Below are 18,999 nucleotides of genomic sequence, written 5' to 3'. Positions count from 1 at the left end.
TCCATCTATATGAAATAATAGAGTTTACAAAAGTGCTTTCATAGCAGGATTTATCATGAACATATATGCCTGCCTGCTGTTTGCCAAACTCTGTACAACGTTCTCAGGATGAAAGACTGAAAGTACTGTCTCAGTCTTTAAGGAGCTCACAGTTTCTGTGTGAGAACAGGCAAATGCTTACAATAGAGTGTGGCAAGCGGTGTGACAGAGGACAGTGCAGAGTGTCATGGGAGGACAGAGAGCGAGCCCCTAAACCAGGCTGGGGTTCAGGCATAGGTCAAGGATGGTCCTTTCGTATTAAGGGAGGGCTATAGGTTAGGCAGTTGGAGTGCACTAGGGTCATGTGAAATGAAGTTTTCAGGCAGAAGGAACCATACGTGGGAAGCTGTGGAGGCAGGAAGAAAAAGGCCCATCAAGGCAACTGCATATAGTTTTAGTGTAATTGGAGAGACATAGATTTGGAGGAAGAGGAGGGGGAGGAAATGAGACTTGAAAAGAATGCAGGAACCACATTATGAGGAACCTTGAATGTCACACAGAAGAATTTGAACGTCATTCAGAAGCTAATAGTTAACCATTGAGGGAATTTAGCACACACATGCACATGCACACACATGCATAAGTACACACACATGCACACGCACACAAGTAAAGTTGGCTTGAGTTATGTTGGGGGTTTTCCAAGTGGGTGAAGCAAAGGTTAAAGGGACAAGGGAAACAAGAATGTTGGCAAGAAAGGGGTTTAAGTAACTTTGGACATAGCTGGAAGTACCTGTGGGGCGGACAGTTCCATAATGACAGTATTCAAGGGTGCAGAGGACTGAAGCTGAGTGGAAGTGAGTGAGGATCAGTGGATATGAGCCTATCGAGGTAATCCACCCAAGACGTTGACAGGGTTAGGAGAGAAGAGGAACCAGTCTCCGTGTTCCAATGTCATCAATAAATGCTGGGGACTTATCTGGAAGCCTCAGCAACAACAACAACAAAAATGGGTGGAAGGTGTCATAGTCACGGAAATGTTACTTCATTTGATGCTCTAAACCATCCACTGTTGTAGCGATGAGGGACAAGATGTGCACAAGGTTTAAGTGACTGGCTGCAATCATATAGCTACTTAGGAGGAGAATTTCAACTATCTCAGGTGTTCTGACTCCAGTCTGAACTCATTCTGCTGCATGCCCCTTCTCCTGCCCTCTTACAGACCCTCCAAAACGGCAGGCTGTTTTCTTGGTTTCTCAGATGACTGGGGCCTTCTTCAGTACTTTTTTCCAATACACGATTTTCAGTAATGCTCAGGTAGTTGAAGTGGACATAATTATCTTCAACAGTACGACTGCAAAAACAGAGAACTTTACGATAGCAATTCACAGAATATAAACATGACTCCTCCAATTCAATTTCTATTGAGATGCATGTAAATAGTCATAGAAACAATTGAAAACACAACAATTATATGTCTTGATCTAGTAAATTTCATTATCATTACTAACTCAATATGTAATGTTACTTATAACCCAAGAGAGTAAAAAAAATTTAAAAGCATGAATTTTCATCATTCACTTTGATGATTTCTTGTGTACTTCCAGGAAATACTTAGAAGAAAATCTTTTTTGTTTCTTAAAGTAGTTTTAACTTCCTTATTACATTTTCCCTTATTTGCTATCAAAATGGTTGAATTAATATTGTAAGTAATGAACTCACAAATCGTGGAGATCTGACTACATTTGAAAAATTGCTTTCTACAGATTTAATTTTATTTAATCAAATACTTTTAAAAATTATTCAGAACTTTAATCAATACATTAAACAACATTTTAGGAACTAGGTCATTTAGCTTCTCTTCTTTTCCTATCCTAGCTAATCAGTCATTAAATACCTGTGTACCACTTAAATACGAAGGATTTTATCAAATTTTTATCAAATATAAAATAAGAAGGAATTTTGGCAACTAGAAATATTGGTTACATTGTTTTTTTATATATAAAACAAAATTCTAAAGCAATTGTAATGTGCTTTGATATGATCTTTAAATTCTTTTTATCTCAAGAATTTACTAACTTTAGTTAGTAGTGCCCAGTGAAAGTTGTAAATCATAGGCCTTTCCTCCTCATGGCAAATAGTCCCCAGAGTGTGTTAATCTAGACTTTGTCTTCCTTCTGAATCTGATGTTGCGCTTCCACTCACAGGACATTGCATATTACCAAGCCTTGTCTGCTGAGAGGTTGCAGTCAGATGCAGCAAAGGTCCACCCCAGCATGTCAACAGTTCAGGAGTTCTATGAACCAGGACTGGAACCATCTGCTACTGCCAAACTGGGTGATTTGCAGCGTTCTTGGGAAACCTTAAAGAACGTGGTAAGTCTTTAAGATGTGAAATTGTTTAAGCCCACCAGACACCCCTGACCTTAGCAATGGTCTTATGAAATACATGCAGAAAGTTTACACATCCAGTACACAGTTGAATACCTTCTGTTGGGCCACAGAGGTAAAACAGTGAGGAAATAAATGTTGTAATCTGGAAGATAAGGGGCTAGAAAACTTTGGTAATAGCCCTTTTCTTGTTTAGATCAGTGAAAAGCAACGCACACTCTATGAAGCTTTGGAACGCCAGCAAAAGTACCAGGACTCCCTTCAGTCCATCTCTACAAAAATGGAGGCCATCGAGATGAAACTCAATGAGAGTCTTGAGTCCAACAGGAGCCCGGAAAGCCAGATGGCTGAACACCAGGTAAAAATAGCAATGACTTCAGTTTCCTGTATGATTAAATGGGTGCGTTCTTGTGACTGGTTGGCCTCTCAGGCATACGTTTGGGACGGCAGGCTGACTTTTTTTTTTTTTTTTTTACTTTATCAGTTTTTACCCAGTAAACAAAATTCCAAACGGTGACTGTTTCTACCACTGCTTCAGGGAGGGACCTAAGAAGGAAAAAAAGAAACTCAGACCTTGAATCTAATTAAAGAAAGTTACACGCATTGATGTTGCTTTTTTACTCTTATTATACAAAGTGTTCTTCCTCACAATTGCCAGATTATTTTGATTTTGTTGTGAGTCATTGCTGTAATAATAGAAGGTAATGCAGATCTGCGTTCTCTGGGTAGTATTGTTTTAAGAAACTTAGCCAGTGTATACGCAGCACCTCCCCATTGTCACTTATGGGAATAAGTCTCACACTTCAGCGGGCAAAGAAGCAGTTGAACGTGAAGGGATTCTAGGTTCCAGTCTTGCGAATGTCCCTGACTTGAATCATTTGTTAAAAGGTTATATGAACGAGGCAAACCTTCAGCTTTACATGAAAAACAAAGATGATTATATTAATCTGACTCAGAAAGATAATGTTAAATATGCATCAATTTAAAATGCACTCTAAGAAAGATGCATATGTTAAAATCTGGTTAATACTTTAGCAGTACTATCAGGTGTGCCTGACAGTATGACACACAATCTCATTTATATGATATAACTGGGGCATGTATTCACCTATGTTTTCAGTCACCACGACATGGGGAAATGCTGCCTATCCCCATCCAGGACCCAGGAGCATGTGACAGCCCTATTAAAGGCAGAGGAAAAGAAAAATATTTTTAGATGTTAATTAAGAGCTATAACAGCATGGTGTGATAAGTGTTTCTGTCAAGAACAGGGAAATTTATCAGCTTCAAGAATGAACTCTGTACTTTATGTTTCCTGTACTTTATAGCTGTCTAGTTTGGAAGCCAGGAAAGCCTTGGAATACATTGCTGTTCATATGTGTAGTCAGATACAATTGCATTTTTTTGCAATATAGAACCTTTCAGTAAAACACAAAAATGATAACATTTCATCTAGAGACAGCATATTGAGAAATAGCGGTTTCAGTTTTTTGTCATTCTTGTGACTTCTTAAGATAGAGATCAACATGCATAGCATTCATTTTTAGGCCTTATTTTGGTAAAACTAGAGCGTGCTATAAAAGTATAGAATTGAAATTAACTTTTGTTTGCTTAGTCCATACCCATCATGAGGACACTCAGGGACTCCTGTGACTGTGACAATGCTATTTATTCTGAGCTCCACCCATTTTCTTAATAGACTTCTAACTTCCCAAGCCCCTCTCCTTTCCAGAGGGGCCTTGGGGTCTCACAGTCCTCCTTAACTGATGCTTCCATTTTCTAATTGCCAGCAGCCACCTCATTTCCATCTGCAGGGATTGTCCCCATTGCCCCAGCATGCTTCTTGGTGTTCCTTGCTTGTCTTCTGTCTTGCACTTTTGGCTGCCCTGCTGTCCCTGCACCTGTGCTTCTCAGTACCTGGAGGAGGGAGCGTGTCCCTCTATTCCATTACACCTCCTCAGGCCAACTTCGATGGGCTGTTCTTTAAGAGGCCACTTCCTTGAAGCTTCCAAAAGGAATAGAGCATAAATTATTCAACAGCTGGAATAGAGTGAATTTGAGGGCCATCCACGCAGATTCTCAGAAGCTAGTGATCCAGGAGAAGGCTCAACTAGTTTGACTCCTTTTTTCTACCTTCAGGTCGTCTCCGCCTTTGTTCAAGGCACATAAGTTTTGTGGCCAAGGTGACTGAGCACAGGTCTCAAAAGACCCTTCACTAGTTCTCACAGGATTTAGGAAGTGAAGGAAAACAGGATGCTGGGGGCCTGCCCTTACGTTCTAGAGTTTCTCACTGAAAATGCAAATTAGCTCCCAATCAGCACCACTGCCCTCCCTCTCATCATGAGTGTAAAAACACACACAAACTGAATGCAGAGCAAAATTTTTTCAAGGGATTAAATGGAGAAAACCCAAAATTGCACATGAATGCTCAGCGTGCAATTAGAAGTGAATCTGTAACTTTTTTGGTAATTAAGGCCAACCATGGGACTTTTCTTCTTTTCTGTGTTGGAAGGGGCAGTTTTAACCATCATAGCAGTGAGGAGATGTAGCTAATACAATGATTACCAGTCATTGGGTCTTAACAATTATATTAATGCTCTAATGAAAAGGAGAGAAAATATAAATAATATATAATTCAATGTAATTTCTCATATCATCACAAATCTAACATTTTCCATCTGACCTACTTTTGCTAGCTTTTGCTGTCTGTGCCTAAGTTCCACAAATTCTAGGGCAGAGCTGCCCACATGCAAAGCTAATGGTAGCATCATATTGAAATTTGTTCTTAGCTTCTGGCATGGTACTTAAAAAATTCCAAGCACTATTGTAGAATTACTGTTTCAATTCCAACCGAATGGGAGTGAGAAAGTCCAGTATGCTTTTTATATTTCCTAGGAATTACTAGAAATACTTCAATTGTTATTTCTTTGCCACCACTCTCTTGGAAGTATTAGTGTTTCTTTAAAAACTAACCTAATTCCTGCATTTTCCCCCTAAATACGAGTCTAAATCTACTGAATTGCGTGGACTGCTGGGCATTTCCTGTTTTCCTCTCTAAATTGTACAGCAGATTTAATTTTCAGACTTTAATGCATTTCATAAGCTGACTTATGGCTGTTCTTAGTGTTAAGCCCTCTGTGATCAGGACTTTCATTGTCACAGGGCATCTGATGCTTTTTGGACATATGTTGTCTTTGCCACACTAAGCTCTGTGATGTATAGTAGGCAGCATTGTGAGATTATTTTGTTCTTGTTTTTTAATATATATAACAACTCAAATAGAGTGTGAAGAAAACTGTGTTCATATAGACAGTTCTGACAGTCAAAACAAAATTCATGTTTACCTTTGGTGTTGAAGCAAACATGAGCTCTGTGTTTTGCCCTTACTTTTAAAACAGTTTAGTATTTTAGAGAAGCTCAAGGTACTTCTCTAAACCACAAAAGTGTCATACACATGCCCTCCTTGTAATCACAAGTTAGAAACCCAAAAAGATGTGCATTTCATCTTCCTCTCCTTATTTTTGAATCAGATATTGTGGGGGAGCTGCTGGTCCCCAGCTCTTGTGCTCAGAGTTACAAAAGAGAAGACAAATTTAAATGCTGGATCTTTTTTCTTTTTCTTTTTTAATGAAATTGAAGTGAAATTCACATAGCATAAAATTAACCATTTTAAAGTATGTTATTTAGTGGCATTTGGTACATTCACAATGTCATACAACCACCACCTCTATTTGGTTCCAGAACATTTTCATAACCCCAGAAAAAAAACCTCAGAACCATTGAGCTTGGCTGCTAGATCTTGAAGTTAGAAACTCTAGTTACCTTCCAAAAATATCCGCTCTCCCTTAAGAGGAAACTGAAGCATGAATAGAGAGGCCTGCCTCTAGCAGGATGAAAACTAACACTTTGTACAGAAAACAGAAAGGAGGTTGTGGGCTAGAGTGGTGGGAGGTAGATAAAATGAGATCTAGCCCGGACTTTGGGGAGACACAGAGTTAAAAAATTTGGAATAGCAACAGGAGTGGGTAGGAGGAACTATAAATGTAACGTGTGTAGAAAAACACAGAGGAGAGGGTGACAGTGAATGTGGTGTGAACTCACAAAGAGTCTCTTCTTGCTTATATGGAAGGATCAGTGCAAAAAGGACATAAGGAGGTCAGAATAATTATGGTGAAAGCTTTACAGTCAGACCAAATAATATGGATGTTATACTTTTAGCATTCAGGTACCAAAAATGACTATAACTTGTTGGGTGAAAAATAGTTTGAATGTATAATGAACAGTACCAGTTTGTAAATTCAATGCAATCACATTAAAAAATCCCAGCAAGTATTTTGGGGGAGGTTAACAAGCTCATTCTAAAATATATTGCAAATGTATGAAAAAATACATATTGCAAATGCAATGGGTCAAGAATAGCCAAGATAACCTTGAAGAATATGAAAACAGTTTAAGCACACATAGACAGATAGACATCTAAAGCTATAATAATTATGATAGTGTGATATTTACACAGACAGCCAAATGGATTAAAAGAACAGAATTAGAGGCCAGAATTAGACTCATACCTACAGAGACACTTGGCTTATGGCAGAGACTATACTGCAAAATAATAGGTGGGGAAAAAAAGAATTTTGACCCCTACCTACACTGGACACAAAAATTAAGTTTACATGTATTGTAGATCTAAATGAGAAGTTAGAATTTTTTTTAAAAAAAGAAGGTATTAAAATAGTGTTTCTCAAACTATCTATGGTGAATAATATATATTTTTTAATTACTAGTTCATCACAGATGAATACTTTAGTAAATTTAAATAATACGTGGATTGGATGACATGACAATATCAAATTGCTATAAAAGGTTTTTACCGCTTACTCTCAATATCTGTATCTCATCATGAATCTGTAACAAACATTTTGCAGACTGGCACCATTCCACGGACCACACTTTTAGTAGCATTCTTTTTTAATTTTTTAATTTTAATTTTTTTGGGGGGCTGTCTGGTTGGGGATCTGAATCTTTGACCTTGGTGTTATCAACACCTCGCTCTAACCAACTGAGCTAACTGGCCAGCTCTAGAGTAGCATTCTTTTAGAAGATAGCATGTAAGAAAATATTCATGACTGTGGAGTAAGCAAGGATTTTTTAAATAGAACACCAAAAGCCCTAGCTATAAAGCAAAATATTGACCCATTAGACTACAAAAAAGAACTTCTGTTTATCAAAAGACACCATTACAGAAGTCTTTTTTCATTAAGGGGTAAGAGGAGATACTTGCACAAAGTGGAAGCAGATATTTGCACAGAGTTGGAGCAGGTATTTGCAATACACAGAACCAAAAACAGGCATTCCTATCCAAAATATATAAACAACGCCACATATCAATAAGAAAAGGAAAGACTCCAGTAGAGAATGGGCAAAGGCTTTTTAGCAGAAAGTCACAAGAGATGGCCAACAAGCCTATGAAAAACTACTCAATCTCATTAGTCATCGGGGAAATGCAAATTAAAACTGCAATGAGATTTTACTATGATCCCACTAGAAAAGTTTAAATAAAAAAGGTTTACAAACCAGTTGACAGTTGAATATGATACAATGATGAAAAGAAGCAAGTCTTTCTACATGCAACATGAAAAACTCTCACAACCATGATAGGCAGTGAAGGAAGTCAGACACAAAACAATGCATCGTGTGCGATTCCATTTATGTAAAGCTGAAATCCAGGTCAAAGTCTGTGATGTCTACAAGTCAACACCATCGCTATTGGGAAGCAGGGAAGTAGCAGCAGGGCGGAGGTCAACGGGCCTTGGAAATGTTCTGTTTCTTGATCTGGGTGGCAGCTGCAGGGGTATGTGCAGTTTGTGAAAATTCACAGAGCTGCACACTTGTAGTCTGTGCACTTTTCTAGGTGTATACAATAATGTCAATATGATGGTTTATTTAAAAAAATCAACTGGACTTGACACACGATTAAGAAAAGAGAAGGTTTTGTTGTTACGTGGTTTTTTGGTATTTGTTGACAGCCCACTCTGAGAAAGCTTATAGTGAAGTCCATTGTCCTAAGGAAAAGATAGGAATTGTGCAAATAAGAGCACATTGGAAACTGAAATATTAGTGAATATAAAGCCCGTGTTAATTAAAGTCATGGTTGCATCTCTAGTGGTAGTGCCTGTTTTTCTAACACACCATTCAAATCCTAAATAAGAATTTCTCCTGTGAAGATTCCAGCTAAAGAGCAAGTCATAAAATACCAAAAATGAAAAATAAAAACCATGTATAATTGTGATGGATGTTAAACAGAAAAACAGGGTACTATTGAGAAAAGAAAAGATCAAGATTTTCTCTAGATTAGGTGGTCAGGAAAGGGTTCTCTGAAGATGTGACAATTAACCCAAGGTGCAAAGGATGGAGAGAGCCATAACACATAGACTAGGAAGAGTGTTCCAGCCTGAGGCTAGAGAGAGCGGGGGCCTTGGAGTAACTGAGGAAGGCAGCAATGTAGAGAGCAAGAAAGGAGCATGGTACAAGAGACAGGAAGGCTGGGACCATACAAATATGGAACAAAGTCTGGATTTTGTTTTACAGGCAAGACGCCATTAAATATTTTAAAGCAGAGGAATGACAGGATCTGATTTACGTTTCTAAAAAGTCACTGTAATTGCTTCCTAAGGCAGCGGATTGGAGAGACAAGAATGTCAGCAGGTAGACCCATCAGTAGATGTTACAGCAATTCAGACAAGAGAGGAAATTGACTTTGGCTTCGGGCGGGGGGCAGTGGAGATACGCAGATATGTGAGATACACTTTGGAGGTAAAAGCAGTAGGATTCAGCGATGGATTGGATGTAGTAGGTAAAGGAGAGGCAGGTGTGAGGAATGACTCCTAGATCTCCAGCTTGAGCAGTGAGGAGAAAGGAGGTGGAAGGTGGGGAGGAGGCAGGTTTATACTGAATAGATGGAAACGCCCATGAACTGGGGGAGTTGAGTACACAGGCCTGAAATTTAGGACAGAGGTCTGGCTTAGTTAGGGACCTTTGCTGAGCACCTTTGGAAGTGCTCAGCATTAGGAAGCATTTGTGGCTTTGGAAATGATGACCTCACCTGGAGAGACTGTGAAGAGAGAAATGAGGGCCTGGAAATTGGCCCTGAGAAACTTCCCATTTGGGATTGGGTAGACAAGGAGAAAAATGAGGAGGGTGTCATGGTGTAGAAACAGGTTACAGATTTTTTCCCATCTTGTATAATGTGAAAGTGATGCATTTGATTTCAGCATAGAATGGGGACATTGTTGATTATACTCCCCTCTTATTACAGATGAGCCTATTGAATACCAGAAGGGTTGGTTAACTTTTTCAGTCACTTTGGTCAGTGACACAAACCGTTTTAAAATCAGAAACGTCCTGGCGTTCAGTCTCGTATTTTCATTTGGAAACTTAGGTGATGAGGCCCCCTGTTTGGGTTAAATGACTTCCCAGTGGAATGTCTTCCACTCCTCTCAACCGATGTGAGACTCAGTCGAGAAACTGGATGCAGGAGTGTGATTCCACAGTCTTCTTTTCTATAGGCTCTGATGGATGAGATTCTCATGCTCCAGGAAGAAATCAGTGAGCTGCAGTCATCCCTGGCAGAGGAGCTGGTGGCCGAGTCGCGGGAGTCCGACCCCGCGGAGCAGCTGGCTCTGCAGTCCACCCTCACTGTCTTGGCCGAGCGAATGTCCACCATCAGGATGAAAGCGTCAGGGAAACGGCAACTTTTGGAGGTAACGAGTAGCTCTGAAGTTGCCCTGAGTCAGCTCTTAAAGTTATGTTAACAAGTCTGCGGGTTACTTACGTGATCTACATTTTTATTCTTTCCCACTCTGAGAAGCGGGCATTGTGTTGCAAGAACAGAGCACCAGTCCGTTGCAGCAACAGAGCACCAGTCCGTTGCAGCCATGAATGTGTCCTCTCACCCCTTTCTGACTTATTTCAGGCGTGAAATATTGAGAATGTGGGAAGCAAGTACTTGTTTAGACATGAGCCTTGTGAAGAATAATGGTAGAAGGTTTTCAGAATGATTTGCTATGTTTAAATAAGAGCATTTAGTGAATGATATTACTAATACTCTAACAGATAAATCCTACTTAGTCACTGGGAGCCAATTTAAACATATCAGTTCATGAAAATACATTTGCAATTCTGGTTGTCATGTTACTTATATATTATTTAACATAGAGACAAATTCTGTCAACAATAATATATGTGCTAAAAATCAGCTATTTCCCCTTTTATTTGATCTCTTATCATTCTTGGTCCTAAGCATATACAATGTTCATGTTGTTATTCCTATAATTTGGTTAGACTGGAGGCTCCAGAAAGACCTTTGTAGTGCCTGTCTTCTTTTATGTCCAGGCATGAGAGCTTCTCTGGCATATAATTGTTCTCAATACACTTCTTATGATATGGACTGAATATTACTTTATTTAGCTGCCAATTATGCCATAATTCAATTTATCATGGCCCTATAGTTGGGTGTGTAGGGCTCTTTCTAGTTTTACCTATTGTAAGATTAGACAAATCATATACTCCTATATTTATTCTGGAGAAATTTAAAATCAGTGTGTCCACCCTACTTAGTAATCTCCATTTTTAACTATTTAATAAAAATTCAATTTAAAAATAATAACAATGAGTTACGAATAAAATAATTTTTAAAAGAATATATTAGAGTCCCTTATCTTAAGACTTAACTCTGTGTTCATTTGTATTGCCCCCAATCACTCTATCAAAAACTTGTGAAGTTTCAAAATGAAGTGATTCATCTGGATTTTTTTTTTAATATGAATTATTTGTAATCATTGGAAAAACCCAGAGTTCTAACCTAAAAATTTGGATTTTTGCCTTCATTTGTGACACAAAAAACATTGGGACATGGCTTCCTACAGGAATCAATTGCCTGAAACTGCATGGTGGCTGCCCGTTTAGGTGGGCTGTGTTTTCTTCAGTTTTATACAGTCCTCACCACCCCCTGCCATTTCCCAGACATTGGGGTCCAGTGTCTATTGCCATTTATCAACTGTTCTAATCCTTGGCTGATTTCCATCATTCACATTACTGCTTGGTCCTACCAGGTATATTATTTGACAGCATCTTGTTCAACTCTAGGTACACATTAGAATTATCGGGAAGCTCTTGAAAAATATTGATCTTGAGACACATGCACAGAAATTCTGATTTATTGCTCTGAGGCATGATCTAAGTAAGCATAGGTTGTTGTTGTTGTTTTTTTTTTTTTTTTTTGGTTCATATGTGTAGCAAGGGCTTGGAACCATTTCTCTATCATGTTAAATCTCAAAGAATTCACCTTAGGGTGACCTATGTTAAATTCTACTTAATTCTTTAGGAGAAGTTAAATGATCAGCTGGAGGAACAGAGACAGGAACAGGCCCTGCAGAGGTATCGCTGTGAAGCCGATGAGCTGGACCACTGGCTCTTGAGTACCAAGGCCACTCTGGACGTTGCACTGGGTACACCCAAGGAGCCCATGGACATGGAGGCCCAGCTGGTGGACTGCCAGGTACAACAGTGGTCTCAAAGGAATATGCTAATATCATGAAGCACATTTTTTAAATGCAGAAAACAGACTGGTAAAAAGGCTTGGTATGGGTACATGATTTTTCACAACCCACTGACTTTATATATTTAGAGAATAGAGAAGCAATACATTATAGAAAAGCTTAAATGAAATCCAAACTTGGACTTAGTTTTTGAAAAAATTTACCAATAGTATCTTCTCTTTAGAATATCTTCAACTTCCTAAAGGACATTGTTAAAGAACGCAGATACCAAAATACTTAAAATATCTCTATTTAGTGGCTAATAAGGGATACAAACCCAATGAGAAGAATTAGCACCACCAAGTCAGACTGTGAATAAAAACACCCCAGGAAGTGCCCCTAGGTGCTCTCTTGCAGTTTTAGCAGCCAGCCAGTAAGGGGATCTGAACCCTTGATCTTGGTGTTACAACACTGTGCTCTAATGAAATTTTGGCTCTAATCCTGATATATTATTTGAAAAACTTTTCCAACTGTCAGTTTGAGGCAGACAGAGAGATGGACATGGGAATATTGTCTTTGGGAGCAGAGACTTTGCTTACTCCCATGTTAGATCTCTAGAAATGAATATGAGAGGTAGTTGCACTGAGGTTTTTATTCTAATACTATTTTCTTACCTCTTTATTATGGAAATTTCCAAACATGCATGTAAGTATAGAGAAAAGATAATGATTTCCTGTGTACCTGTCATCGACCCTCAATGATTATCAGCATATTAGACTCCACACATGGTGAAGTATGCCTTAACAAGCGCTTTCATTTAATTAACTAGGAAATATCTAGAAAACCCTACCTAATCTGCAGGGTTAAATATCGTATGCACAACTTCGTATTTCTCCCTTTGGAATCAGAGGAAATACTCAAAAATCATTAATTAATAAACACTACCTTTAAAAAAAATATTTAGTACTCCATTTTGGTCATTATGGTTTGAGATTCAAGATGCTATCATCATCTGGATTTCTAAGTGCCTTAGGAAATTTATCTATGTGTATTCACAGCATTATTATCCTCTGCCTTGATGATAGAGAATAATTGGAGAGCCACATGTGACTGTTTTATATATTTTTTTTTTCAGAAAAGAGACATGCATTTTTAGCATTCTCTTTTAGCACTTGAAATTACCACCCAAAGTAGCATGTCAAAATTATGTTTTGTTATTCCTACCATCCCTCTCTTTTGGATCTATCTATTTTTATAGTAATGTGTAAAGTCCATAATTCAGATAATATATTTTAGGACTTTCACAAAGTATTAAGGTAGTATTTGCCATCCTTTAAGAAACCAGAAGTATATGAAATCACACAAGTACACATCAGTTTACTAAAACCTAGTATGTAATTAATTACTACATTAAATTAATTACACTTGTATTAAAATCAATTAAAATCTAGTATTTAAGTCAGTTAAAATCTAGTCAATTAAAATGTAGTATTAAGCCAGTCGTATGATAATTATAACTGTGGCTGTTACGCAGGATTGGAATCGCACAATGACTTTTGTGGGCCTGGGAAGTTTGCCTTGGTAGGTCTTTCTCCCCACTGAAAATACTAAAAATTATATATTTATTTTAGAGCTGCTATGGTACAAAGACTAATCTGAAGGGGATTCATTATTATATACTCCATACTACTATATTCATTTTTTTCTTCGATTTTAAAAGAACTTAAAATTAAACATTTTCTTGGGCCTCTAAAAGTATTTTAGGGGCCCTCAGCACTGTGCCTAACTTAGAGAAATCAACTACTGTGCCTAACTTAGAGAAATCAACTCTGCCTAGAATTATATTAATTTTTCAAAAGTAATTATCAGCAAATCGTCCTTTAATCCCTGTTTCGCTCTTCCATTTCATTCTAGTTTTTTGGTTTGAAGTTGTATTCTTAAAAGTTGGGGTTAGTCATTTGGTTAGAGCGTGGTGCTAATAACACCGAGGTCCAGGGTTTGATCCCTGTACTGGCTGGTCACCAAAACAAAACAAAGCAAAAGTTGGCAGGATGTCAATAATTCTGATTTTGTATAGGAACATACAATATCTTTTCTCGTTAATAAATTATTTGATTGAATATAAATGGAAAGTACATTTCAGAGAGATCAGAATATAAAAACAGATTGCTTTTGTAGAAAATAAAGCGATTTGTTGTTGGGTTTTTTCCCCTAGTCTTTCTGTTTGTTTGTTTGTTTGTTTTAAGTCCTACCTTGGAAGAAGGGAGACTATTTTGCTATGTCTCTGGATTTGGTCTCCATTTTAAAGGAAAACCCTGTAGCACTAGAGAGTTTCGCAAAAAGTTGAGAATTTTAAGGAAAACTTTTAGAAATGTGAGCTTAAAAAGCATCATATTTAAAAAAAGAAAAATAAAAGACCAGCAACCTGAAAATATATTGACCCAAAGAATCACTGTTTTGAAAGGGAGAATCCTCTTCAAATTAACAAGGAAAGCGTTGATCATGTGATGTCTTTACTTTTATTAGCTAGAAGTGTCATAACCTAACACAAAAATAAAATAATAATAATAATGGAATAACACTAAGGCAATGGCCTTTTCTCCTTATCTGTTGGCTATATAAAATGGGCTTTCCATTTTTTTTTCCTATGTGTTTTTCATTATATAATATCTAATCTTTAAAAAGAGAAAAATTGAGAAGCTCAGGCAATTAAAAAAATCTGTATACTCCTCTTCAAGGCTGCAAAAAAACACGAAAGCCTGATGGTTTGGTGAAAGACTACAGAAGGAATGTGTTCTGCTCTGTCCAAGTCTTTGCAGAGACTGGCAGAATGTGTGAATTTCATCTTTATTTCTGTTATTACAGAACATGCTTGTGGAAATAGAGCAGAAGGTGGTGGCCTTATCGGAGCTCTCGGTCCACAATGAAAACCTGCTGCTGGAGGGCAAGGCCCAGACGAAAGATGAGGCTGAGCAGCTGGCAGTGAAGCTGAGGACACTCAAGGGGAGCCTCCTGGAGCTGCAGAGAGCCCTGCATGACAAGCAGCTCAACATCCAGGTGGGGGCTCCAGCCTCAGGCCCACAGCTGGACCTTGCATGCCTCTTCTGTGCTTAAGTGTATACCTGCTTTACTCAAACATTTTACCATGCTATTTGAATTTTACACTCTGACTTTGGCATAAATTTTCAAACAGGTTCTGTAAGTCTTGAGTCCATAGACCAAGGACTGCAGTGTGGGAAAAGAAAAAAACTGAAAATAATTATGCAAAAAATTTAAACATAGGTCATGGATGAAGATATGCTGACACTTTTACCTTTCTCATTTATTTCTCCTATAATCTACTTGTTAGATATACTCAGACTGTCTTGTTTAGTGCCCACAACTTTAGAATTGTCATTTATTCCAGATGAATTTAAACATTTTACTACCATATATTGATCTTAATGTTCCCTAATAGTGATTTTCATTTTATATTGCTAGAGCATTTTGGGGTAATATCTGCCTGACATATCTTTTAACTTTCCTTTGATTTCAACCTCCCTGTGTCCTTATGTTTTAGGTTTGTTTCTTATAAAGAACATTTAGCTATATTTTGTTGGCTGCTAACATTCATCTAATCAGAAAAATCTCTGACATTTAGAGGGCAAGTTTAGTCCATTTAAATTTTTTGTGATTATTGATATTTCTGGACTTTTATTATTTTTTTTGTTTAGTTTTTGTTTTCTTGTTTTGTCTTGCAGTTTCTATTCTTTCTCCTTTTTAACCTTCATTTTTAAGTGACTTAGTGTTTTTATTTGCTTTTTGTCCCCTCTGCTTTTTATCATGCATACCTAACAAATTCTAAATCAACATCTTTATCTCCAGATCAACATAAGAATTTTAGAATCCTTTCACTCAGTTTCTCCCCATGCATCTTGCATACTGTTCTCCTTCAGTATTTTAATTTTGTTTTTTTTTAAATCTCTATAAATTAGATACTACCATGAGTGTTGTCCTAGGCCAAAAGTAAGAAAATATTTACTGAGAAGCTTCTCTATGCTAGCTATTATTTTATGTGATAGAGTGAGGGAGCGTGGGGGAGAAGGAATAGCTAGGTCAGTAGTTTAGTTTTGGACAAGTTAAGTTTGAGATGAGTCACAATTGGCATTCAGAGGAGAGATCTAGACTTCAGTCATCACTCTCTAGGTGGTACTTAAAGGCATGATATTTGAGGAACTCAACAAGGGAGCAAGGATAGGTCAAGAAGACTAACCCCCAGAACCAAGCCCTGGAGCACTCCAGTGTTAAGAGACTGGGGGGTGTGGAGGAGCCCCCAAAAGAGAGCACTCTGAGGTGAAAGTAAGGAAGAGAGGAGAGGACATACAGAGGGAGAGTACAGGTGACTCCAGGAGTTTTGCTACTGAGGAATGGAAGGGATAGATGACAAGGAGAAGTGGGTCCAAAAAATGTATCTTTTTTAAGGTCAGAAAAATTATGACATGTTTACATGTAGATTAGAGGAAAAATTGATGAAAAAGGAGTATGATTGCAAAAGCAATCTTCTTGTGTAGTGGGGAGAAGACAGAATCAGTAGCAGAGTGGGCCGGCCCGTGGCTCACTCGGGAGAGTGCGGTGCTGATAACAACAAGGCCCCGGGTTCGGATCCCATATAGGGATGGCCGGTTTGCTCACTGGCTGAGCGTGGTGCTGACAACACCAAGCCAAGGGTTAAGAATCAGTAGCAGAGGGTTTGTCTTAGAACTTACACCAAAAGTGGAGGGTTTGTTCTTCCTTCCCCTTCCTTGTAAGCCAGGGACTAGGTAGCTCAGAAGCCCAATAACTGAGCCTACCCTGCACCTGATGGTGTCATCTGCCCCCTCTTGTGGCCTAAAACAAATTATAGCTCCCTTTACCATTTCTGCCTTCCCCTGTAGTGGCTGGGACCAGGCCAGTCCCTTCTCCACTTACTGTATGTGTGTGTGTGTGTGTGTGTGTGTGTGTGTGTGTGTGTGTTGGTGTGTGTGTGTGTGTTGGTGTGTGTGTGTGTGTGTTGGTGTGTGTGTGTGTGTGTAGGCCAGTCCCTTCTCCACTTACTGTATGTGTGTGTGTGTGTGTGTGTGTGTGTGTGTTGGTGTGTGTGTGTGTTGGTGTGTATAAAGGGCTGGCCAGATTGCTCAGTTGGTAGAACATGGAGTTGAAGAATTGATAACATCAAGGTCAAGCTGTCAAAAAAAAAAAAAATCAAGAGGGAGGGAAAGCATGTGTGTTTGAGTACAAATGCTGGTAGGAAGTAGGACATAAATATTATGGTGGGAACTTTATGGAAGTTCGCTGTGATTGTTCTGTTTTCTCAGTGTAATGATGTTTGTTCAGACTAACCTACATATGTTTCAGCTTTTTGCTAATCATATGTGGAAAATCAAGCCTAATCAACTAAAAACCTTTAGAAGCAATGGTAGAATTTTGGAAGATGACTGGCTTATTAAAAATAAATAGAGAATTCATAACTTTCATATATAAAACACACTAGGGAAATAATGTGTAATAAGTTTTGATCTATAATATCAATAAAATATGAAATATTTAGAATATCAACAAATAGCACTTTAAAACTTAAGAACAAAGCAACGTTTCTGGAAAACAGCATGGAGATTTCTCAAACAACTACAGAAAGAGCTACCATATGTTCCAGCAATCCCACTACTGGGCATATATCCAAAGGAATGGAAACCATCATGTTGAAGGGATACCTGCACGTCCATGTTCATTGAAGCTCTATTTACAATAGCCAAGGTATGGAAGCAACCTAAATGTCCATGGGCAGATGACTGGATAAAGAAATTGTGGTATATATACATAATGGAATACTACTCAGCCATAAAAAAGAATGAAATTCTGCCATTCGTAGCAATGTGGATGAGTCTGGAGAAAATTATGTCAAGTGAAATAAGCCAGCCAAGGAAAGAGAAATACCACATGTTCTCACGTATAACTGGGTGCTAAGAAAGAAAAAAAGAAAAGACATAAACAATTTCTTGAACTTTCAGAATACCAGAGATGGGGGTGATGCAGAGTGGGGGTTTGGGGAGGGATAGTTTGGATATAGGGCATAAAGAAAAATCATGATTTGTAATAATAATATGCTTATAATAAATAATATTAAAAATAAATAAATAATTTTTTTAATTTAAAAAGAACAAAACAATATGAAAAAATGAAGATTCACTTATTTTTAGTTAGGAATGTAATATTTTAAAGATGCCAATTCTTTCTCAATTAACACATCAGTTTAAGGTATTCTCAACTGAAATATTAACTGCAGATTTTTGGAAAGTGACAAAATGATACACGATGGTACCAGAATTACCTGGAAAAAGAATAATGTGAAAATAATCATAAAATTCTAAAAATGAAGAGTTATGAGGGTTTTTTTTGTCTTATCATATATTTAAATACAATATTGCAATTATTAAAATAGTTTGGCATTGGCACAATAAATATATGAGCAAAAAAATTAAATGGGATAAATATTCCAGAAACAGATCTCAGTCTATAAGGGAATTTGATGACCGTTTAAGGTGGCATGGCATTACAAATCAGTGAACAAAATGTGACTCACTCTAAATAATAAATAGGCAAATCATTTGAAATATGACAAACTGAATTTTCTACCCCATTTTTTATAGAAAAATGCATCACAGATGGATCAAAGATTTAAATGTAAAAATTTCATTAAACCTGAAAAGTACTCGATGTATGAGTACTTTTTTTTATTTACTTATTTTTTTTTCAACAGAAACTTATTCTTTCACAGTTCTTTTTTTTTTTGATGGCTGGCTGGTGTAAGGATTTGAACCAGCCTGTTTTTTGGGTTTTTGGGTTTTTTTAATTTTAGGATAGGAGGAATCTTTGCCAGTGTACATCAACTTCAGTATTTTATAGTTTCTTTAAAACTGCTGCAGGAAAATAAAAAAGTTCTGTATGACCAAAAATAAAACCAAACCAAAACAAATTAACCAAGTTAAAAGTTGTAGACAAACAGGGAAATTATGCAATTCACAAATATTTGTAAATCAACAAGAAAAGATTATCTAATAGAAATACAGACAGAAGAT

The 18,999-nt window shown here is 37.6% G+C and overlaps 1 protein-coding gene across 1 annotated transcript in view; it reads left to right on the top strand.

Annotated features, from left to right (window-relative positions):
* SYNE1 (spectrin repeat containing nuclear envelope protein 1) overlaps positions 1-18,999 on the top strand; it is a 422,354-nt gene that overhangs the window by 274,433 nt on the left and 128,922 nt on the right. Inside the window, exons 92-96 of the mRNA XM_063096991.1 lie at positions 2,187-2,354; positions 2,566-2,727; positions 9,935-10,129; positions 11,752-11,925; positions 14,771-14,962. Coding sequence (XP_062953061.1) covers positions 2,187-2,354; positions 2,566-2,727; positions 9,935-10,129; positions 11,752-11,925; positions 14,771-14,962 — 891 coding nt within the window. The remainder of the gene's footprint in view (positions 1-2,186; positions 2,355-2,565; positions 2,728-9,934; positions 10,130-11,751; positions 11,926-14,770; positions 14,963-18,999) is intronic.

This window comes from Cynocephalus volans, chromosome 5 (assembly GCF_027409185.1).
Source record: "Cynocephalus volans isolate mCynVol1 chromosome 5, mCynVol1.pri, whole genome shotgun sequence".
In the NCBI taxonomy this organism is placed as follows: domain Eukaryota; kingdom Metazoa; phylum Chordata; class Mammalia; order Dermoptera; family Cynocephalidae; genus Cynocephalus; species Cynocephalus volans.
The sequence above is the reverse complement of the archived record's forward strand: the minus strand, read 5'-3'. Positions and strand labels throughout refer to the sequence as shown.